The sequence below is a fragment of the Sapajus apella genome, unplaced genomic scaffold (assembly GCF_009761245.1).
Source record: "Sapajus apella isolate SASKATOON/1434 unplaced genomic scaffold, GSC_monkey_1.0 scaffold33, whole genome shotgun sequence".
Lineage (NCBI taxonomy): Eukaryota > Metazoa > Chordata > Mammalia > Primates > Cebidae > Sapajus > Sapajus apella.
In genome coordinates this window covers 8,586,029-8,610,104 of record NW_022436973.1, presented here as the reverse complement: position 1 = coordinate 8,610,104, position 24,076 = coordinate 8,586,029, and the positions used below count along the sequence as shown (strand labels likewise).

Below are 24,076 nucleotides of genomic sequence, written 5' to 3'. Positions count from 1 at the left end.
GGGCAGATGTGTGTGATGTGGTGAAAAATGCCATCTCCGCTGCTGACAGCTTCCTGTCCCTAGAAAATCCTGGGTGGCCACTGATCTCTAAGTTGGTTTTATTATTTGCATCCAAAAGAAATTTGAGCAATAGATATCAAAGTAGCTGGCACAGTGCTGAACAGAGCTAGTTTCTTCAAAGCCAAGAATGAATTGAGCAAGTACGTACATTTTCCTCAACTTGCCAGGTGGGCATCTCAGGTGCAATGAGGACTAGATGAGAATCCCATTCACAAAGAAGGCTGTGTCTGCTTATTTAAGGACCAAAGAAAGAGCTTATCACCCAATAATCCCTTACCAATAACATAACTTTATGTTCTATGACAATGACATTTATTTAACACATTATTTCACATTGTACAAATCCTTAGATTCTCTTTATTCACTGGTCCATTTCTACAACAAATACATCCAAAACACTATATAATAAAATTATTTACAACATTTCCAAATGAGAAGATTGCTTTTGCCCCCACTACTGCTATTCACACACAGTACTTCCACGGCACAGTACGTCATTAGGAGATCTAAAAATGCTCACCCTGTACTCTAGGCTGCTTAGGAAATGTGAAAACTAATAACATTTATAATGGCATTAGCTCCTTTCAATACAAGAAAACATTTTAGAAACCTTGAACTTCAACTTGCAACACCAAAAGGGCTCAACAATCCTGCTTTCCCCATTGCACTTTATGAAACAGGTTGCAGGGACTAGGAAAAGGGCCACATTATTAAAATTATTAACTGTACAGAAATGGATTTAAAAAAGTCACAGCTCAAAATTGCTCTTTGTAAAAGTCACACACATTTACAAGTATCGTCACCGTCCTGGTTGTTTACTTGGATTTTCTTCGCTTGGATTGCACCGCACTGGTTATGTCTGTAGAGGGAAAGAAAGGACATGTTCAGTGGAGGTAACTCTTTTCAGCAGTGCCCTTTAGGCAGTGCGCAACAGGCAGAGCAGACCTAAGGGGAGCCCTATTCTACTTGGAAGCTGTTTGAGGGGCACTCTGAATGGAGAGAGTCGCAGGCGCTGCTTGAGGGCTTACACGGGAAGAGGGTGTGGCCCTGCATTGGGCAGAATTGGGGGAATGTGACTGAGGTGGTGGGAGATGAAGCACACCTGATTAGACAAACTGCAGGGTGGAGACAGCCTTTGTAGCTGGGCAATTAACCTCACGGTTTCCTTCACCAGTTTCCATCACACAATGAAGTGTGACTAGACAGACAATGTTTTTGGTGAGAAATCAGTAATGCCATAAGCAAATGGTAAATTGTGTTAGAGTACAAAATAACTGTCTTAGGATCCCTTTTGAAGTTAAGCTGTTGTTTTAAAGTAAGGAACTCTTTTTGTCATGCTATAGTCGAGGTCTAAACAACACGACCATGGACTCTGGTCAATGAGTGTCTATTGTGGCCCAGCCAGTTACATCAAGACTGTGGATACATATACATACAGTCATGAATGCAATTCAGAACAAGCAACAGCTTGCTCTGAGCCCAAGTGAGCCTGAAGGTTTCATGGAAGAGGTGGGAACTGAGTGATTTACACACAGAATGACAGTGACATAAAGGGAAATGACTATGTTTTGATTTCTTTAGTTTCTATTGTACAATCAGTATCTTAATCTTATGCTAGACTTAAACCGTGTTTCTTTTTTTTTTTTTTTGAGACAGAGTTTCACCCTTGTTACCCAGGCTGGAGTGCAATGGCGCGATCTAGGCTCACCACAACCTCCGCCTCCTGGGTTCAGGCAATTCTCCTGCCTCAGCCTCCTGAGTAGCTGGGATTACAGGCACGTGCCACCATGCCCAGCTGATTTTTTGTAGTTTTAGTAGAGACGGGGTTTCACCATGTTGACCAGGATGGTCTCGATCTCTTGACCTCGTGATCCACCCGCCTCGGCCTCCCAAAGTGCTGGGATTACAGGCGTGAGCCACCGCGCCCGGCTAAACCGTGTTTCTTAAAAGCTTTTTGGCCAGGCGTGATGGCTCACACCTGTAATCCCAACACTTTGGGAGACTGAGGCAGGAGGCTCACTTGAGCTGAGAAGTTTTGAGGCCAGCTTGGGTAAGATGGTGAGAACTCATCTCTACTGAAAGTAAAAAAAAAATAAAATAAAATAAAAGAGGCTGGGCGTGGTGGCTCACGCCTGTAATCCAAGCACTTTGGAGGCCAAGGCGGGTGGATCACCTGAGGTCAGGAGTTCAAGACCAGCCTGACCAAAATGGTGAAACCCCGTCTTAAAAAAAAAAAAAGAAAAAAATTAGCTAGGCGTGGTGGCACATGCCTGTAGTCCCAGCTACTCAGGAGACCAAGGTAGGAGGATCACTTGAGCCCAGGAGTTCATGGCTGAAGGAGTTAAAGGCTAAAGTGAGCTATGTTCATGCCACTGTACTCTAGCCTGGGTGACAAAGACCCTGTCTCTACTGGAAAAAAAAAAAATCTACACAAAGTTATGGCAGAGTACAGTGAATAGCGTGAAGCTCTCCAAATGTAAACATTTCTTTAGAATCTCATATTGATTTCAAAAGGTCACCTTTATTTCATATTTTGATTTTAATATGAAAATAATGTTCTAAAATTACTTCTCATCAAGAAGAAAAAATGCTTCTACCTAATACATCAATACAAAAGATGAATCAGATTTACCGATTTCTGGTAACTTGGCTGAGTTTTCTGACACTGCATATTAAGTTGTATTCTAAGCAAATTTTCCTTTGTCTTTTGTATCATAATGTTTTGTGAACCCAGATGCTAATAAATATGTAGAGTTTGAGAAAAGGAAGAATTTTACTGTTCTCTTAGCTAAGGTGACTGCTAAGAAGTGAGGCCTAGATGACTTTCCAAGAGGTGACCAGTACAGTAATTTCAGGCTTCTGCTGATGGAAATTTCCCTATGTTTATCTTCTCAGAGGTCATGTGTTTTTTGTGCCATGTGGCAGAATCAGTCTTTCTGATTTACTCATTAGTCTTTTACTAATCAGAGGATAGTTAATCTGCTGGGATGTTAATAATGGTGTTATTTTAATTCCTGTAAATTAAGAGTCTCACACAGCCCATACAACTCCCTAAAATCAATTCTTCACGTCTGACTCTCAAGCTTCATTTTCACTGAAGCAAATTTGTCACTTGCAGTAAAAATAGGCAGAGTTTTTGTCTTGCCAGTGTTCATCCTCAGAAAAACATTCATTAATTGTGGGTAACACCCCCCATGGGCACCGAGGAAGGAGACCCGTTCAGACGCCAGGCACAATTAGTGCCTGAAGAATATCTTATAGTGTTATTACTCAGCTATTTCCTTTATATAATCCTTTATATATAATAATATATTAGTATATAGGATTAGTGCCTGAAGTATAACTTACTGTTTACATATATCTAGCTTATATAATCACACTTAATACTTATATCTAACATACTTAGTTCTATATATCTTTCTATATAATCACATAGGTATTGTAGTTGGAGCTGTACTGACACATTTAGTGCTGATTTATATAATCCTTCTATATAACCATATAATAGTCTGCAGTAGGAGGAATGCCTAAAGCAGTCACAGAACAGAAGAAATACATGGGAAAACAGCCAGACCAGGACAAGAACCAAAGACCCAGGCGGTGGCATCCCTGCCTGAAAGGGCATACACCGTACGGCAGGCTTGGAGCAAGAGCCTCTCCTGATAAAGGAGTTGTAGTACCTTGCATCCAGTTCCTGTGCAAAGTAGGCCTCAGGCCTGAGATCCCGTAAATAACCAAGGGAGAAGTCATGGTGGCTGTACAACCTGTCAGTTTTTTCTCACTTCTGTGCTAGCTCAGATCACCCTCCCATAAATATCTTAAGAGAAGAGCACAAGTCTGTCAGCTCCCACTGCATTGGCTTACAGTATCCTTCTATTAGAAATCCTTTGAAGTCTCCAGCCTCCAGGTAAGAAGTGTTGCACACGACACCTGTTGCACACAGCCCACCTCCTTACCTTGGTGACGTAATGGGGGTGAACCCCTTTTCTGTACATGACCCTCTACTACTGTGCACGGCATACATAATCATGTGAGTCACAAGTGAGGGGGCCCCCTACTGCGCAGGGCCCACCTCTCTGCCCAAGTGACATAATGGGGTGGCCCCCTCACTTGTGACTTACATGATTATGTATGCTTTATTACTAAGCCTATAGATGATGACCTCACTCATGACCCTGCCCCCTGCTTGCACCTAATAAATACAGATGTTTCTGGGCATTTGGGGCTCTTGCCGACCTCCACTCACAGATGGCATGGCCCCCCAAGTCCAGATGCTCTTCACCAGTTCTTCAGTGTCCTGTCTCTTTACTTCTCAGATCCTGCACCTCAGCACAGCATAAGGGACACCCCACGACCTTGTGGGGCCCTATAGCCCTACAATTAGGCCAACTTTGAAAGCTTTTCCCTTGTTGTAATATGAAGGATCAAGTGTCTGAGAAACATATGTGGCTGGGAAAAAAAGTGGAGAGTGAGGGGTGGAGGAGAAGGAACCTCAGACTCCCCCTCCTTCCTTGCTCCTTCCCATCTGTCACTGCTCTGAAGCACCCAATAAACTGGCAGGCTGCCTCTGAGCATGAATCAATGAGTGGGGCCAGAAGTAAACAAGTGATTTGTGCTAGAAACTGCAAAAAACCCCCACAAACACACCATTAAAAACCCTCATCTTATGGCCGAGTGCGGTGGCTCCCGTCTGTAATCCCAGCACTTTGGGAGGCCGAGGTGGGTGGATCACCTGAGGTCAGTAGTTCAAGACCAGCCTGGCCAACAGGGTGAAACCCTGTCTCTACTAAAAAGAAAATACAAAAATTAGCTGGGCGTGGTGGCACATGCCTATAATCCCAGCTACTGGAGGCACTGAAGCAGGAGAATTGCTTGAACCCGGGAGGTGGAGGTTGCAGTGAGCCAAGGTTGTGCCACTGCACTCCAGCCTGAGTAAGGAAGCGAGACTCCATCTCAATAACAACAACAACAACAAAAAACCCTCACCTTGGCTGGGCACGGTGGCTCACACCTGTAATCCCAACACTTTGGGAGGCTGGGGCGGGCAGATCATGAGGTCAAGAGATCAAGACCATCCTGGCCAACATGGCGAAACCCTGTCTCTACTAAAAATGCAAAAATTAGCTGGGCATGGTGGCATGCACCTGTAGCCCCAGCTACTGAGGAGGCTGAGGCAGGAAAATTGCTTGAACCTGGGAGGCAGAGACTGCAGTAAGCCGAGATCACGCCACTGCACTCCATCCTGTTTGACAGAAAGAGACTCCATCTCAAAAAACAAACAAAAAAAACCCCCTAATCTTTTGGATACTGTGCGGAGGGGTCGGCGGGCGGGGGGAAACATGGAGAAGGATATACTTTCATATTTCCATGAGGAAAAAAATTTTAAACTGAGTTCGAAGTCTTTATCACCTTCCCTGGATAATTCCAATCAATCTGAGTCATAAAGCAAAGTCACTTTCCATGTCTGAAAAAAGATTTTTTGATGAGTTTTTGTTTTGGTAGTCAATTTTATACTCCCTCCAAAATGTTACCACTTTCACCACTCTAATGAATAGGCAAATTACTTTTTTTTTTTTTTTTGACATGGAGTCTCACTCTGTTGCCCAGGCTGGAGTGCAGTGGTGCAATTTCAGCTCACTGCAACCTCCGCTCCTGGGTTCAAGCAATTCTCCTGCCTCAGCCTCCCGAGTAGCTGAGACTACAGGCATGCGCTACCATGCCCAGCTGATGTTTGTATTTTTAGTAGAGATGGGGTTTCGCCATGTTTGCCAGGCTGGTCTCAAATTCCTGACCTCAACTGATCTGCCTGCCTCAGCCTCCCAGAGTGGTGGGATTACAGGAGTGGGCCACTGTACCTGGCAATAAATTACTTTTAAGGTAAGACATTCTAGGCAAGTGATGTAGAAGGTAATGATCCAGGGTGTACCTCACCCAGACTGTGATCAGCACACTGTTCTTAAAGTCTGCATGGCCTGTGAACCTACCTTCATTTCTTTAACCATCAGGGATTTTACAAAATTAGTGTCTTTTCACAGAAAGACATGGATATAAATGATCTGACTACACTACTAGAGGTTGAACTAGTAGTGGTGGGTGTTCAACCTCTAGTAGTGTAGTCAGATCATTTATATCCATGTCTTAGAACCAACTAGGTGGTAAAGAACTGGGTCAATAATAGTCTTTTAGTGACTGTCCAGGTATGTCATTGGGGGAACATTTAACTTTGTAACTAACCTAATAAAGGGATTTGTTTTTCAGCCTTGTTGCCTCATTTTGACCTTAAGCAAATTTGACTAAATCTACAGTATAACACTCTACTTATGTAACCTCTATCATCCAAGGAGCTTTAGAAATGGACTTGACCATCAAAAAATAAAAATAAAAAAAATAAAAGAGAAAACAAAAATAAGAAAAAAAATCAAAAAAACAAAACAAAACAAACAAACAAAAAAAACAGAAATGGACTAATGGACTCTGACCTTGCTCACGTCATTGTGCCTTTCACTGTACTACTACTTTTTTTTTTTTTTATGAGAAGAAATCTTGCTCTGTCACCTAGGCTGTAGTACAGTGGTGAGATCTCGGCTCACTGCAACCTCCGCCTCCCAGGTTCAAGCGATTTTCCTGTCTTAGCCTCCTGAGTAGCTGGGATTACAGATGTGCGTCACCATGCCAGGCTAATTTTTGCATTTTTAGTAAAGATGGGGTTTCACCTTGTTGGCCAGGCTAGTCTTGAACTTCCGACCTCAGATGATCCACCCACCTCAGCCTCCCAAAGTGCTGGGATTACAGGTGTGAGCCATCGTGCCCGGCCTCACTATACTACTTCTAGCTGAGACATCTAAGTAATTGTAAAAAATTCTGAAATTGGCCAAGTGGCTCACAACTGTAATCCCAGCATTTTTTTTTTTTTTTTTTTTAATAATCACCTGGGTGTAGGTGGGCTAAGGCCAAAAAGGGTGTTGGCAATCCCAGCACTTTTACTGGCAGAGGTGGGCAGATCACTTGAAGTCAGATGTTCAAGACCAGCTTGGCCAACACGGCGAAACCCTGTCTCTTCTAAAAATACAAAAATTTCCAGACGTGGTGGTGCATGCCTGTAGTCCCAGCTACTCGGGAGGCGGAGGCAGGAGAATCACTTGAACCCTGGAGGCAGAGGTTGCAGTGAGCCAAAATCATGTCACTGCACTCCAGCCAGGGTGACAGAGCGAGACTCTTCTCAAAACAAACAAAAAAATTCTGGAAATTTTCCTTCACAATTTGCATGATTGGTTTCTAAATGAAGCTGCTAGAGTACACTTTCAGGGGATTACTCTTCAGGGTTTTCTCCCATGACATTATCAATGTATGCTCATTTGCATATCTACAATAATAACCCTTCTGTTTTAATTCAGTATATCTGTATACCCTGTATTTTTTTTTTTTTTTTTTTTTTTGAGGCGGAGTTTCACTCTTGTTACCCAGGCTGGAGTGCAATGGCGCCATCTCGGCTCACCGCAATCTCCGCTTCCTGGGTTCAACCAATTCTCCTGCCTCAGCCTCCCGAGTGGCTGGGACTACAGGCGTACGCCACCATGCCCAGCTAATTTTTGTATTTTTAGTAGAGACGGGGTTTCACCATGTTGACCAGGATGGTCTTGATCTCCTGACCTTGTGATCCACCCGTCTCGGCCTCCCAAAGTGCTGGGATTATAGGCGTGAGCCACCACGCCCAGCCTTACCCTGTATTTTTTTAGACAGTTGCTTCTCAAGTCACTGGCTGTGGGTAGGGTGAGGCTATCACATACTGTGCTGTCAGAGGCACCTTATTGTGCCCAGTGGACACCCAGAGCTGCTGCTAATTACAGGTTGCTCTCAACTTTCCTTAAATTAACATATTTTCCTGGTTTCAAAATTATGCTTTGAACTTCATGTTTTTAACCACCTCTTTAAAGATAATTACCTTTTTCCCAGTTGAAAATATAACAAAAACTATTATAAATGGAAGAGTAAATAATGATAAAGAAAGCCAGAAAAATCATTTGTGTTTTTGTGGCAAATTCACCATGTCAGGAAGGAGAACTACTCATTTGCATGTTTGTAAACAAAACATCTAATCAGGTGCAATTTTAAAAAATGATTTGTGATAGTGAATTTTTGTGTAATTAAAAGTGACCCAACCAACCAAAACAATGGGTCAAGGAATGACCAAAACCATGTGGGCCTTCCTGGACTTGCCCAGAAATCATCCTCCCCACTTGCTCTGATCTGGCAGTCTGGCAGGCCTTGGCCAGCATGATGTAAGCAAACTCAGCTCTCACAGCAGGAGCGTGATTAATGTCACTGGTTCGCCAACAATACAAAAATAACAACACTTTTCATTATAAACTGCTCGTAGTGTTTCTCAGCTTTAGAGATTTTCATGAAAAACACAGAATGTTTCTGCGTTTGTTTGCATATATGTATGACCAAACTCTTATTAAATGCAAAAAGAAAAAGCCCCCTTTCCCCCTCCAAACTTTAAAAAGTACGGATTTTGCAGGAAGATACTTCATTCATATTTCAGGTACCCAGCACTGCGTATGTTTCCACATTTGAGATGCATGCATTTTAGGCCGGGTGTGGTGGCTCACACCTGTAATCCAAGCACTTTGGAGGCCAAGGCGGGCGGATCACCTGAGGTCGGGAGTTCAAGACCAGCCTGACCAACACGGTGAAACCTCATCTTTAAAAAAAAAAAAAAAAAAAGAAGAGATGCATGCATTTTAGATAGCAGCTCAGTATTTTGTGATCACATTCTGAGTATGGGTTTAAATACAATCACACTACATTATTTTATAACTTGGTTCACATTTTTGGATACAATATACAGGCCAAAAATATACATAATCTTTAATTTGGCTCCAAGAGCTTTAATACTTAAAAACCAAAAGAGCTACAGTCTTCATTTCTGATTCAAAAGGTAACTGTGATACTATGCTACATATTTTTTGGGTTTTGTTCCACATTCCTGGCTCACAGCTCCTATAACTCTTGTAATTTCCTAAGTGACTGAACAATCTTTTGTTAAAATATCTGGCCTTTAGACCATGGTTCCTGAAATAGCTCTGAGGTTGAGTTGATCACAAATGGCCAACTCTTTTATCAATCATGCCTATGTAATGAAGCCCCCCTAAAAACCTAAAAGGGACCTACTTCCCTTTCTCCTTCTTCCTCCACACAACAACTACAAAAAACAAAATCCACAAAAAGATTGAATTCAGGGGGCTTTGCAGGTGAACAAGAACACATCCATGTGCTAAGAGGGTAGGGCACCAGCTCCACAGGGATGGAAACTTCTACACTTGGGACCCATCCAGACCTTGCCCTGTGTATCTTTTCATCTGGCTGTTCATTTATATCCTTTAAAACAGTGGTCTCCAATCTTTTGGCACCAGGGATTGGTTTCGTGGAAGACAATTTTTCCACGGACTGGGGGTTGGCGGGAGATGGTTTCAGGATGAAACTGTTCCACCTTATTATCAGGGATTAAATTCTCATAAGGAGCATGTAACCTAGATCCCTCACATGCACAGTTCACAGTAGGGTTTACACTCCTATGAGAATCTAATGCCACCTTTAACTTGACAGGAGATGGAGCTCAGGCGGTAATGCTTGCTTGACCCCACTCACCTCCTGCTGTGCAGCCCAGTTCCTAACAGGCCACAGACCACTACCAACCAGTCCATGGCCTGGAGATTGGGGACCACTGCTTTAAAATATCAGCAGGGCATAGTGGCTCATGCCTGTGATCCCAGAACTTTGGGAGGCAAAGGTGGGAAGATCACTTGAGCCCAGGAGCTCTAGACCGGCGTGGGAAACACGGTGAGTCCTGTCTCTACAAAAACTAAAAAAATTGGCTAGCCATGGTGATGTGTGCCTGTAGTCTTAATTACTCAGGAGGCTAAGGCAGGAGGATTGCTTGAGCCCAAGAGTTTGAGGCTGAAGTGAGTGATGACAGTGCCATTGCACTCAAGCCTGGATGACACAGTGAGACCTACTCAGAAGGCTGACGCATAAGAACTGCTTGAATCCAGGAGGCAGAGGTTGCAATGAGCCAAGATCATGCCACTGCACTCCAGCCTGGGCAATGGAGTGGGACTCCGTCTCAAAAAATAAAATTAAATTAAAAATTAAAAAAAAAAATCTATCATATGGAGGCCAAGGTGGGAGGATTACTTGAGGCCAGGAGCTCAAGATCAACCTGGGTACATGGGGAGACCCTGTTTCTACAAAAAAATTAATTAGCCAGGCATGGTGGTGGACACCTGTAGTTCCAGCTACTTGGGAAGCTGAGGCAGGTGGATCACTTGAGGTCAGGATTTCAAGACCAGCCAGGCCAACATGGTGAAACCCCATCTCTACTAAACACACAGACAGACACACACACACACACACACACACACACACACACACACACACACACACTAGCCAGGCATGGTGGTGTGACCCTCTGTAATGCCAGCAACCCAGGAGGTTGAGGTATAAGAATCTCTTGAACTTGGGAGGGGGAGGTTGCAGTAAGCCGAGATTGTGCCACTGCACTCCAGCCTGGGCAACAGAGTAAGACTTTGTTTCAAAAAAAAAAAAAACCAATAAAAGAAGAAAAAAGCTTTATAATAAACTGGTAAATATGTTTCCCTGAGTTCTTTGAGTCACTCTAGCAAATTAACTGAACCTGGTTAGAAGGGGTTCATGGAAACTCCAGTTTTTAGCCAGCTGGTCAGAAGCTCAGGTAAAACAACCTGGGGCTTGTGCCTGGCACTGGGAGTGGGCAGCAGTCCTGTGGAATTGAGCCCTCAACCTGTGGGATCTGATACTATCTCTAGGCAGATAGTGTCAGAAATGAATTGGAGATTCAGATACACCCAGCTGGTATCTGAAGCAGAACTGATTGCTGGCTTGATGCGTGGGGATAAAACACCTTACATCTGGTGTCGGAAGCATGTTGTGAGAGTACAGCAGGATAAGTGAGTATGTTTTTTACTCATACATGGTAACTTAACCAGGGACAGTTAGAGAATGATGGCCTGAGGTCTTGAGACTGATGTGGAGACCTATACATGACTGTGATTCCAGGGACTGGCCAGAGCTATGCCATTCTTTTTTATTTTTTAAAAATCTTTTTAGCTATGCCATTCTTTAGGGAGACATTTAACACCTCTCTATGCAAGAGCACAAAGCCTGAGAATCATTATGCCCCTCTTCTAAGCCACCTGCTAAGCCTCAAAACGTGGATGTGCCAGGCATTCCAACATCACCACTACCACCTTGGGACAATGTCCAGTTTAAGTGTACAGGCTTATTCCCCATCCCTAACACCCCCTAAAACAGGTTCTAGCTTTCCATCTTTTCTTGGCTGGTAGTTCTCTACAGAGTGGTTCTAATTTGAGCATCTCTTCTTAACTGTCCCAGCTGCTTCTTAGATTCTTTCTGGTGCCCTGTAAATAACACCTTTAGTACCTTGAGGCTCTGGGCTGAGGTCAAGGTTCCAAAGATCTGGTGTGTGATATCTTTAAAGGCTAATACCTTTTCCCTGCTTTAAAGGTAATTATATACCATATTCTATAGCCTAGAAGACCTTGCTCCTTTGGGAGAATGAAAGGCTACAAGAACATGCAGAACTGAGGGGAAGCAGATCTTCCCACAGAACTCCAGGCATGTTCCTTTTTTCTTTTTTTTTTTGAGTCAGAGTCTCACTCTGTCGCCCAGGCTGGAGTCCAGTGGCAGGATCTCAGCTCACTGCAACCTCCGCCTCCAGGGTTCAAGTGATTCTCCTGCCTCAGCCTCCCAAGTAGCTGGGACTACAGGTAGACACCACCATGCCCAGCTAATTTTTTGTATTTTTAGTAGAGACGGGGTTTCACCATGTTAGCCAGGATGGTCTTGATCTCCTGACCTCGTGATCTGCCCACCTCGGCCTCCCAAAGTGCTAGGATTACAGGTGTGAGCCACTGCGCCTGGCCCCCTTTTATGCTCTAAGTTTAGTACTTCAATATACTGAAAAGTATGCTTCCTTCCAAACTAGTTTCTGCCTAGAGATGATTCCCAGGGAGAAGGAAGGAAGTTATTGGCTTCATTTCTCCACCTAAAGTGAGGGTACCTAAGAGGACCCTGATTGTGGTGTATACAGTATTCCTGGAAAAGAAAGAAGGCCCCTTTCACCCTCGCTCCCTAACTCTCCAGCAGGCTGAGTATGGTGATGGTACTTTCTATACCTCAATTTTACCTGTATATGACCTGTGGCCTACTCCCAGAGGCTTTTGTGAAGCATCGTGACATTCTTGCCTAGAGACATAACCTGCTAACAGCAGCTGAGTCTTCAGATCCGTGTCCAGTGTCCAGTGTGGGTACACCAGAATCTGCCCGGTCTTTAGGCTGGGATCCCACTGGTACTTGACCATTTCTCAGCAGTCCTCCTGATATCAGGTACTCAGCCAGGATCCCAGCTCCTACCTTATCCAAACTGAACTACTCAAGCTCAGCACATTTCCTAAGAGAATGATCTGGTCACTGCCTCCTAATTTTTCAGGTCTCAGCTTAAATGTCATTTTTTTCCAGAAAGCCTTCTGACTTGAAGAACAAGGCATCCCAGCTATATGCTCTTACAATGCCAGGTAATTTTGCTATCATAGCATTTAACATTTAACACTTAACACAGAATATTGAATTCATCTTTCAATGTGGTGAAGACAAGAGACTTTTTTTTTTTTTTTTTTTTTTTTTTTTGAGACGGAGTTTCGCTCTTGTTACCCAGGCTGGAGTGCAATGGCGCGATCTCGGCTCACCGCAACCTCCGTCTCCTGGGTTCAGGCAATTCTCCTGCCTCAGCCTCCTGAGTAGCTGGGATTACAGGCACGTGCCACCATGCCCAGCTAATTTTTTTTGTATTTTTACTAGAGACGGGGTTTCACCATGTTGACCAGGATGGTCTCGATCTCTTGACGTTGTGATCCACCCGCCTCGGCCTCCCAAAGTGCTGGGATTACGGGCTTGAGCCACCGCGCCCGGCCTGAGACTTTTTTTTTTTGAGACGGAGTCTCGCTCTGTCACCCAGGCTGGAGTGCAATGGCACAATCTCAGCTCACTGCAACCTCTACCTCCCAGGTTCAAACAATTCTCCTGCCTCAGCCTTCTGAGTAGCTGGGATTACAGGTGCTCGTCACCATACCCAGCTAATTTTTTAGTAGAGACAGGGTTTCGCCATGTTGGTCAGACTGGTCTCGAACTCCTGACCTCAGGTGATCCACCCACCTTGGCCTCCCAAAATCCTGGGATTACAGGTGTGAGCCACTGTGCCTGGCTGAGACTGTCTTTTCACTATTACAACCTCAGGGACTGACATGTAGTAAGTATTTAATACATATTTGATGGTTATTCATCTGATTATTACTGATTGGTATATCTCTGTATTTGGCACCATACTAGGCACCAGGGATACAGTGGCGAGCAAAATCAGACATCATCTCCTGCCCTAACCGAGTATACATACGAATTACCTATGCCACAAACTGACATAAAGTTATAGCTGTGGTATTACAAAGAAGTATCTGGTGCTGTGATTCCCCACCACAGTGAGAACTGAGCTAAGTAAGTAGCAAGGTTGGGAAGTTAAGGAGAAGAGGGGTGGGAAGAGGGAAGAGCACTTCCTGCAGGAGCTGCCACATATGTACAGGCCTGTGGCCTGTGATGGGAGGAATGAGGACAGCATGTCCAAAAGCTGCCAAGGGGAGTGGGATGAGGCTGGGAGATGACAGGGCCAAGACCACACAGAAGCTTGTGGGCCAGGTTGAAGCTTTCGAACTTGAATCCTAATTAAAATGGTAAATCATTGAAGGGTTTTAAGCTAGTGGGTAGTAATGAAGATGGAAAAGGGCCATCTGAGATAAAATGGGCAGTTTTTTTGTGATGAATTTGATATAAGGGTGAGGGAGAGGGGTATCAAGGAGGACTGACTTGCCTAATGGATAGATGGTGGTGCCATTTATTGAGATGGAGAACAATGGCAGAGGACCTGAGTGTTGGGGGTAAAAATCACAAGTTTGGTTTTAGACATGTTGAGTCTGAGGTTCCAATAAGGATGTGCAAACAGTTGTCTAAGATCTCTAGGGGTCTGTATTAGAAAGAGAAATACAAATTTGCAAGTCATCTGTGAAAGGTTGTAACTAAAGAAGAGGTGCATGACTGAGATCCATTAGAAAGAAATTACAAATTTGAAGAGAAAAGGTGACTCAGGATCAAAGTCTGAGGAAGGTCACCATCTAATGGCTGAGAAGGGAGACTGAGAAGGAGCAGCTGGAGAGGTGGTAGCAGAAAATAACAGAGAGTTCTTGGTAACAGAACCCAAGGGAAGAGTTAATACAAAAGGAGATAGTAGTCAACAGAGAACACTCACAGGGTAAAGTTCTTGAAAAGGTTGGAAGAGATAGGATAAAAGGCATGGATGGAGGAACCAGCCTTAGACTTGAGGAAGGACAGCTGCTCTATTACAGTAAGTGCAAAGGAGGATACTGTGGATTTATTTCTTGGTAGTGGGAAGCTGAGGGAATTCTATTTTCTCTGTGAAGAGGTAAGGGTTCCACCAAGAGGTAGTAGAAGAAGTATGGACTATATAAGTGTATACTAGAGGTTTAAAAAGAGTAGAGAATGAGAAAGGGAGTTGACCATGGAAACATGAAAGATACCTGGGCCTATGCCCCAAGTGCATGCAAAAGAAAAAAAAAAAAAAAAAAAAAAAAGAAAGATACCTGGGCTATATTCAGGACCTATGTGAAGTGGGTGATAATAAATTTAAAGTGGAATCAGCTGGGCATGGTGGTTTAGCCTGTAATCCCAGCACTTTGGGAGGCCAAGGTGGGCAGATCACTTGAGGTTAGGAGTTTGAGACCAGCCTGGCCAACATGACGAAACCCTGTCTTTACTAAAAACAGAAACACTAGCTGGGCATGGTGGCATGCACCTGCAATCCCAGCTACCTGGTAGGCTGAGGTGGGAGAATCACTTGAACCCAGAAGGCGGGGTTGCTGTGAGCCGAGATCACACCACTGCACTCCAGCCTGGGCAAGAGAATGTGACTCCATCTCAAAAAAATAAAGTGGAATCAAGGCCAGGTGTGGTGGCTCATCCCTGTAATCCCAGCTTTGGAAGGCTGAGGTAGGAGGATTACTTGAGCCTAGGAATTTGAGGCTGCAATGAGCTGTGATTGTGCCACTGCACTCTAGCCCAGGCAACAAAGTGAGACCCTGTCTCAAAAAACAAAACAAAACAACAACAACAAAAAACCAACCAAACAAAAACAAACAAAAAAACCAGTGGAACAAATCTGCCCAATTATGTTCTTTTTTCCAGCAGTGCTTGTTGCTTTTGTGTACACACACAGAAAACATATAGTTAAATGAACAAATAAAGGAAAGACCAAACAAGTAGTAGAAGACAAAGACACCTGACATGCTTCATGAATAGAAGCAAAGATGAAGGACAAAGTCTTCTGCCACTGTGATAAGGACTCTATTCCTCTATTTGACCCACAAATAGCACCCACATCCCACGGCTAACCTTTAGTAGAGGTGGAGGCTGAAGCAGGTCGAGAAGATCGTTTACGATGTCCATTTTCCACACTTTCAGAAGCCACAGTTGGTTCTTCAGTTCGGGAGTTTCTTCGGCTCGGGGTTTTGGACTTTTCAACTATCTCTTTGGGCTCACTGCTGACAGAGGGAAGCAAAAAGTTTCCAAGGAGGTGAGGGAATCAGGCCACATAAAAAATGGGCTCTTCAGATAATTTCATTCATAAAGTAGGAGACTAAGAACTACATAGTTATTCTGGAAAGAAAGGAGTTCAACCTGGAACAATAAGCACTATTGCTTTGTATATTACTGGGAGTTTAAAAGTGAATCTAGCTTACCGCATTAGTCAAAATAAAAGAGTAAAGCATAATGTTGGTGAAATTGTAGAAAAACTGGTAAAAGACATAAAAAACTTGGAACAAAACTTCCCAAACTTCCTCAACCATTTTCTTACCTTTTTCAGACAGAGCCTCATGCTGTTGGAGTGCAGTGGCACCATCTCAGCTCACTGTGACTGACCTCTACCTCCTGGGTTCAGGCAATTCACCGGCTTCAGCCTCCTGAGTAGCTGGGACTATAGGCATGTGCCAACCACAGCTGCTAATTTTTGTCTTTTCAGTAGAGGTGGGGTTTGACCACACTGGCCAGGCTGGTCTTGAACTCCCGACCTCAAGTGATCCACCCATCTCAGCCTCCCAAAGTGCTGGGATTACAGGTGTGAGCCATTGCACTTGGCCCCTCACCCATTTTCTTAAGGTAGGAATATTCCTCTTCAAAAATTAAAAGATTGGCTGGGCGCAGTGGCTCACACCTGTAATCCCAGCACTTTGGGAGGCCAAGGTGGGTGGATCACGAGATCAGGAGATCGAGACCATCCTGGCCAACGTGGTGAAACCCCGTCTCTACTAAAAATACAAAAAGTAGCTGGGCGTTTGGCACACGCCTGTAGTCCCAGCTACTTGGGAGGCTGAGGTGGAAAAATTACTTGAACCCAGGAGGCAGAGGTTGCAGTGAGCTGAGACTGCACCACTGTGCTCCAGCCTAGCAACAGAGCAAGACTCTGTCTCAAAAAATAAATAAATAAATAAATAAATAATAAAAGATTATGGCTATGCAGTGGCACACGCCTGTAATCCCAGCTCTTTGGGAGGCCAAGGTGGGTGGATCATGAGGTCAAGAGATTGAGACCATCCTGGCCAACATGGTGAAAACTTGTGTCTACTAAAAACACAAAAACTAGCTGGTGGTGGCACACACTTGTAGTCCCAGCTACTTGAGAGGCTGAGACAGGAGAATCGCTTGAACTCATGAAGCGGAGGTTGCAGCGAGCCAAGATTGTGCCACTATACTCCAGCCTGGTGACAGAGTGAGACTTTGTCTCAAAAAAAAAAAAAAAAAATTATAAAATACAAAAATTAAATGTTGATTTTGTAATTTTTTAGAATCATGAAAAAGGTTTTTAATATGTCTGCAAATTGCTACTAACTCAAAATAGTATATATAAGCCTAGGAATTTAACATATATTTGCATTTACTAATGATCCTGGTACCGTTAGATAACAGCATATTAGAAGCCACAGTATGGGAATAATTCATGATATACTGCTAGGTATATTGATTGTCCCCACCCCAACCCCCTTTTCTTAGTATATGATGATTTAAAATTGGTAATATTCACTGTTACTGAGGATACAGGAACAAAAACATTTTCATAAACTCCTAATTGCAGTATAAATTGTGTAACCCAGTGGTTCTCAAAAGGAGGCAATTTTGCCTCTTAGGGGACAGTCAGCAACGCCTGGAAACATTTTTGATTGTCACAACTTGGGAAGAGGGGTGCTACTGGCATCTTTTGGGTACAGGCCAGGGATGCCACTAAACATAAGCCCCATACAACAAACAATTATCTGGCCCAGAATGTCAATAATGTTGAGGCTGAGAAACTCTGGTGTAACCCTTGACTCAGCAATCCCATTTCTAGGTCCCTAAGGAAATACATCTTTCTACAGAGCTCTACACATAAGGAAGTTAAAACATTTTATTTGTATTAGTGAAAACAGAAGACCTAAATGCCTAATGATAGTAGATTAAGTTGGCTAAAACATGGCACCCATACGGAGTCATGAAAAATCATGTTGTAGACTATTTAATGACAAAAATTGTTCATAACACATTACCAAATGGGAAAAACTTAACAACATAATGAACAGTATAATCCCATTTTCATTGTTATATATATTGATTATATATGTAACTAGATATGAATAAATATGAGCTTTATACACATAAATTTTTGTTTGTTTGTTTTTGAGATGGAGTCTTACTCTGTCCCCCAGGCTGGAGTGCAGTGACATGATTTCAGCTCAATGCAAACTCTGCCTCCCAGGTTCAAGCAATTCTCCTGTCTGCCTCCAAAGCAGCAGGGATTACAGGCATGCACCACCACACCCAGCTAATTTTTGTTTGTTTGTTTTGTTTTGTTTGAGACAGAGTCTTGCTCTGTTGCCAGGTGCCAGGCTGGAGTGCAGTGGCGCAATCTCACTGCAACCACCACCTCCTGGGTTCAAGCAATTGTCCTGCCTCAGCCTCCTGAGTAGCTGGGACTACAGGTGTGGGCCACCACACCCAGCTAATTTTTGTATTTTAGTAGAGATGGGGTTTCACCATGTTGGCCAGGATGATCTTGATCTCTTGACCTCGTTGATTCGCCTGCCTCAGCCTCCCAAAGTGCTGGGATTACAGGCGTGAGCCACCGCATCTGGCCAATTTTTGTATTTTTAGTAAAGACGGGTTTCACCATGTTGGCTGGGCTGGTCTTGAACTCCTGACCTCAAATGATCCACCTGTCTTGGCCTCCCAAAGTGCTGGGATTACAGGCGTGAGCCACCATGCCCGGCCCTATACACATAAATCTGACAATATATCTGGGTGCATACTGTGTTGAAAAAGACTAGAAGCAGATGAACTAAAATATATGTACAGTGAATATTGTTGAGTTGTAGGAATACTGGTTTACTGGTGGGTTATTTTCTTCTTTGTAATTCTCTGATCTAAATTTCTGATTTTCTTTAATAAACTTTTTACTACTTTCATGGTTTAAAAATGCATATTAAAATGATTAGAAAAAAATTTCTTTAGAAAATTAAATTTGCTTACAAAGTATGTAACAAAAATAATGCAACAAAACAAAACAAAACTGGTCAAAAGGCTGCCTCTTCTGGGAAGTCTTCCATGACCTCATTTCCCAAGTAGAGTTGACTCTTTTGTCTTTTGGGTTCCTAGTCTCTATCTGGCATTCTAGAGCACACATCAGATTGTACATCATGTTCTATTTTAATGTTTTGTGCCGTCAACTAGACTGTGAGTTTCTTAAGGACACAGACCATAATCTGATTGTCAACTATCCCTACCCTTCCACTGTTCACTCCTGCCAGAGGACCCTTTTCTAGTAGCACTATGGCTGGGAATTGGGCCACACTGTTCACTCCCATAGCATTATGTATAACAGCTGCCCCACACTCAACCACAAGCCAAGGTAAGTCAAGGAGAGTTGAGGCTGGAGGTGGGGTAGAATTACAAGTCAGGGGAATTTACACTTCCTTTTAGAGGTGGTGAAGATAGCTTTCTGGCTAGGAGCCCAGACAACGACAACGCTCAAAGCTTCTGAGGAAAGAAGATTCTTTTTTAAAAAAAAATTTTTTTTTTTTGAGACAGAATGTCACTCTGTCCCCCAGACTGGGGTGTGGGTGGTGCAATCATGGCTCATTGCAGCCTTGACCTCCCAGGCTCAAGTGCTCCTCCCACCTTAGCCTCCTGAGTAGCTGGGACTACAGGTGAGTGCCACTATGACTAGCTAAGATTTTATTTATTTATTTATTTATTTTAGAGATGGGGTCTCACTATGTTGTCCAGGCTGGGCAACTCCTAAGCTCAAGCAGTCCTCCCTCCCTGGCCTCCCAAAGTGCTGGGATTACAGGCATGAGCCACTGCACCTGGCTAGATGATTCCTAATGAAAGTGTCTCTTTCTCCTGGCAAAACAAAAGCCACAGCAAGACTATCCTGTATGGTCAATGCTCAGGTATCTCTGGAAACAAATATCCCAAAAATATTTTTGGTCTGATTAGCTTCTTTCTCTAGACAAAATGCTGGTGTATGCTTGAGAAATGCAGACGAGTTCAAACATTAGCCCAATCCAAATAAAAGCAGACAGGCAGAGTGGTATAGTAGGAGTAGCAATGAATTTGGAATGAGATGAACAGGGGTCAAGTCTTACCTATGCATTTATTGACTATGCTATTTAATGTTCTATGTTCTAGACTTTTTTTTTTTTTTTTTTTTTTGAGATAGAGTCTTATTCTGTTGCTCAGGTTGGAGTACACTGGGCACGACTACGGCTCATTTCAATCTCGACCTCCCTGAGCTCAGGTGATCCTCCCACCTCAGCCTCCCAAGTAGCTGGGACTACAGGCACACACCACCATGCCCAGCTAATTTTTTGTACAGACAGGGTTTCACTATGTAACTCCTGGGCTCAAGCCATCTGCCTACCTCGGCCTCCCAAAGTGTTGGGAGTATAAGTATGAGCCACTGAGCTCAGTTGCTCTAGAATCTCTTTTCTCTTTCTTTCCTCCATTCCTCCCTTTTCCCTTCCCTTCCTTTCTCTCTCTCTCTCTCTCTTTTTTTTGAGAGAGTCTCACTCTGTCGCCCAGGCTGGAGTGCAGTGGTGAGATCTCAGCTCACTGCAACCTCTGCCTCCCATGTTCCAGTGACTCTCCTGCCTCAGTCTCCCAAGTAGCTGGGATTACAGGCATGCGCCTCCATGCCTGGGTAATTTTTGTATTTTTATTAGAGACAGGGTCTTACCATGTTGGCCAGGTTGATTTCAAACTCCTGACCTCAAATGATCTACCTGCCTTAGTGCTGGGATTACGGGCGTGAGCCACCGTATCCGGCCTTGTTCTAGACTCTTGATCTGTAAGTACCATCTTGTCTGTTGCAATACATAGGTTAAATGTCAGAAGGCTTGGGTTTGAATCTAACCTTCACCATTTACAAACTCTGTGACCTTGGGCAATTTAGTTAACCTTCCTGAGCTTCGGATTGCTCATCTATAAGACAGAATTTATTTTCCTAATAGATACTGTGAAAATTAGATGAGATAGTACACTTAGGGTACTTGTAGCCCAATTTATTAAGGATGCAGGCATGGAGCAACAATCAAATAAATGTTGGCTGTTACCTCCTCACAGGAATGATATGAAGATTAAATGAAAAAACTATTGTGAAAGTGTTTTATGAAGTTGCTGTACAATTATGAGAAATTCTTTAAAATATTATTCAGTACATTCCTACCCTAAAACAGGCAAGGCTGGGCTTGGTGGTTCATGCCTGTAATCCTCGCACTTTGGGAGGTCGAGATGGGTGGATCACTTGAGGTTAGGAGTTCAAGACCAGCCTGGCCAACATGGTGAAACCCTGTCTCGACTATAAATACAAAAATTAGCTCGGCATAGTGGCACATGCCTGAAATTCTAGCTACTCGGGAAGCTGAGGCAAGAGAATTGCATGAACCCCGGAGGTGGAGACTGCAGTGAGCCCAGACTGTGTCACTGCACTCCAGCCTGGGTGACAGAGTAAGACTCTGTCTCCAAAAAAGGCGTGACTTTTGGAAAATGGTAATACTCCTCTCCATAGAGCTAATGAAGTTGAAGCCATAGATGTATTTCATATTGTAGGGTTATGTGGAGCAGCACAATGTAACAGAAAAAAAACACAGGTTTTGGGTCAGATCCTGCCTGAGTTTCTCCTCTCGCCTTGAGGATCAAACAACTGTTCTTTAGAATACAGTTGCAAGGACTATTATTAATGTTAATGTCAATGGTAACAACAGCTCCCATATATTAAACATTTACTATTTCCTCACTGTGCTGAGTGTTGAACGTGTTATCTCATTCAGTTTTGAAAACAACCATAAAAGGTAGAAACTTAGCCTCCAAGTTTTATTAACAGAAATGTTACCTCTGAGGGATTAGGACTCATGACAGCTCTCTACGTGAGCAGTAAAAACAGACTGGGGCAAGACTGAAGGAAAAGGATAAGGTGAGGAGAGGTTTAAAGACTGAGAAAGCTGATACCTTTCAAAGAGGCTTATGCTGTGTTCATGCTATGTCTGCAGAAATGATCATCTTACCTTTGTCCGGAGACTATAGCAGCATTTACCTCCAGCTCTGTAAAAAATGTAAAGAACAGAAATGAAATGTGGGGGCTGCCACAGAGAGAAGCTAGGAGTCTACAAGAATTCTCAATGCCCTATTTAGGCTAAAGTGTCCCTGTGCCCAGCAGGATTCTCACCCTACATGGTATGGAGACAAAGCTGGCACAGATACAACTTGGTTTGTTTGAGACATAAGACACTTGGTCTACTTTTATTTCTAATCCACACTGTGAAACAACCTGTTTGGATTAAGAGAACTAAGTTCACCTTTCCTCGTTTATATTTCATTCAGTTACAACTAGGTTAGTAAATAAGTCTCTTCCTCTCATGTGGAAGAGACTGTTTTCATTTTAAAAAATGTCTACCTTCTTGGCCCTTATTTAAAAGAAAAAAAAAGCAATCTTAAAATATGTCTTGAATATCCATTAAGGATGCATTCTCCTCCAAAGGACTTCCTCTCTGAGTTTTAGAGGGCATAGTGCTTTGCTTTCATATATTGCCTTTAGACCCCATTCTATTCCTTTCTCAACCTCCCAGCAATGCCCTTCAAGAAAGGAAAATCTCAGTAATTTGTCTAGCAGGGTTTTGCATCAATGAGCACCCTCTGGGTTTACTACATACTTCTTTCTCAGCACCAGCAGAAAAACATCTGCTTTCTCTATTATGTGCCTTTAGGTAGTTCCATCTTTTCCAAAAGCCTTCCCTGATGTACCAGATAGCAGTGATCTATCCTGCCTTTGGCCTCCCACAGCCTTATACCTGTTCCCCCATTGAGAGAATTCAGCACCTCATTACTCAGTGTACATGTCTAACCTACTCTACTAATTACATGGTAATCTTAAAGGCAATGAAGTCAGAGTGCCTGGGTCAAATTTTTGACTTCATTGCTTATTAGCCATGTGACCTTGGGTAAATTATCTGACATCTCTGTGCTCAATGCCTTATCTAAAAAAATGAGAATAACCACATTACCCACTTCAAAGTTAAGATGAAATAATGCACATAAAAATTTTAGTATGATACCTGGCACTTAGTCATAACTCAATGTTATTAGCTATTATCATTGCTATGAAGATCATGTTGATACAGCCTTCCATGTAAGGAGGTTGGGCTACTCTGCCTTTAATGCAAGGTGCTAGTGGAAGGGAATCTTTGCTTCTCACTGTTCGTTAGCCTCTTGTATTTGTACTCACAAAGCCTGAAAACCCATCCACAGGAAATAGACACCAATTCACTGAGTCTCTGCTACTTTGCTGGCTTGGTTGGAACATATAAACTCAGGTAATGTGTGCTCAAAAATGAAAATGACTCAAGTCAAAAGAGGAGCTCATCCTGTTTTTTTATTTTTTTGAGACAGAGTCTCACTCTGTCCCCCAGGCTGGAGTGCAGTGGTGTGATCTTGGCTCACTGCAACCTCCACCTCCCGGGTTCAAGCAATTCCCCTGCCTCAGCCTCCGGAGTTGCTGAGACCATGCTCAGCCTATTTGTATTTTTTCTTGAGACAATCTCACTGTGTCTCCCAGGCTGGAGTGCAGTGGGCTCACAGCTCAATGCGGCCTCAACCTCCTGGGGTCAGGTGATCCTCCCACCTCAGCCTCCCAAGTAGCTGAGACTACAGGCATGCATGCCTTGCCCAACTAATTTTTTATTTTATTTTTATGTTTTCTAATTTTTAAACATTTTCTGTAAGCTGGGTGTAGTGGCTCTTGCCTGTAATCCCAGCACTTTGGAAGTCTGAGGCGGGCGGATCACCTGAGGTTAGGAGTTCGAGGCCAGCCTGACCAACATGGAGAAACGCCATCTCTACTAAAAAATACAAAATTAGCTGGGTGTGGTGGCGCATGCCTGTAATTCCAGCTACTCGGGAGACTGAGGCAGAAGAATTGCTTGAACCCAGGAAGTAGAGGTTGCGGTGAAATGAAATTTCGCCATTGCACTCCAGCCTGGGCAACAAGAGTGAAACTTCATCTAAAAAAAAATTTTGGTTTTTTTTTTGGTAGAGATGGGGTTTTACTATGTTGCCCAGGGTGGTTTTGAACCCCTGGGCTCAATCAATCCTCCCAAAGTGGGGGTTACAGGCATGAGCCATCACACCTGACCTAGTTGTTTTTTTTTTTTTTTTTTTTCTTTTTTTCAGATGGAGTCTTGTTCTGTCACCAGGCTGGAGTGAAGTGGCACAATCTCAGCTCACTGCAACCTCCGCCTCCTGGGTTCATGCG

General features: G+C 43.4%; 1 protein-coding gene across 11 annotated transcripts in view; it reads right to left on the bottom strand.

Annotated features, from left to right (window-relative positions):
- Positions 1–347: 347 nt before the first annotated feature.
- Positions 348–24,076, bottom strand: part of NCOA6 (nuclear receptor coactivator 6) — a 114,429-nt gene continuing 90,700 nt past the window's right edge. For 9 of the 11 annotated variants that reach the window (XM_032295177.1, XM_032295178.1, XM_032295181.1 and 6 more), the window contains 3 exons: positions 21,834–21,870; positions 15,634–15,782; positions 348–919 (listed from right to left, as the gene is read on the bottom strand). In XM_032295177.1, the coding sequence (XP_032151068.1) occupies positions 876–919; positions 15,634–15,782; positions 21,834–21,870 (230 nt within the window). In that variant the 3' untranslated portion in view covers positions 348–875. The remainder of the gene's footprint in view (positions 920–15,633; positions 15,783–21,833; positions 21,871–24,076) is intronic. The other 2 variants (XM_032295183.1, XM_032295188.1) reach the window with 2 other exon arrangements.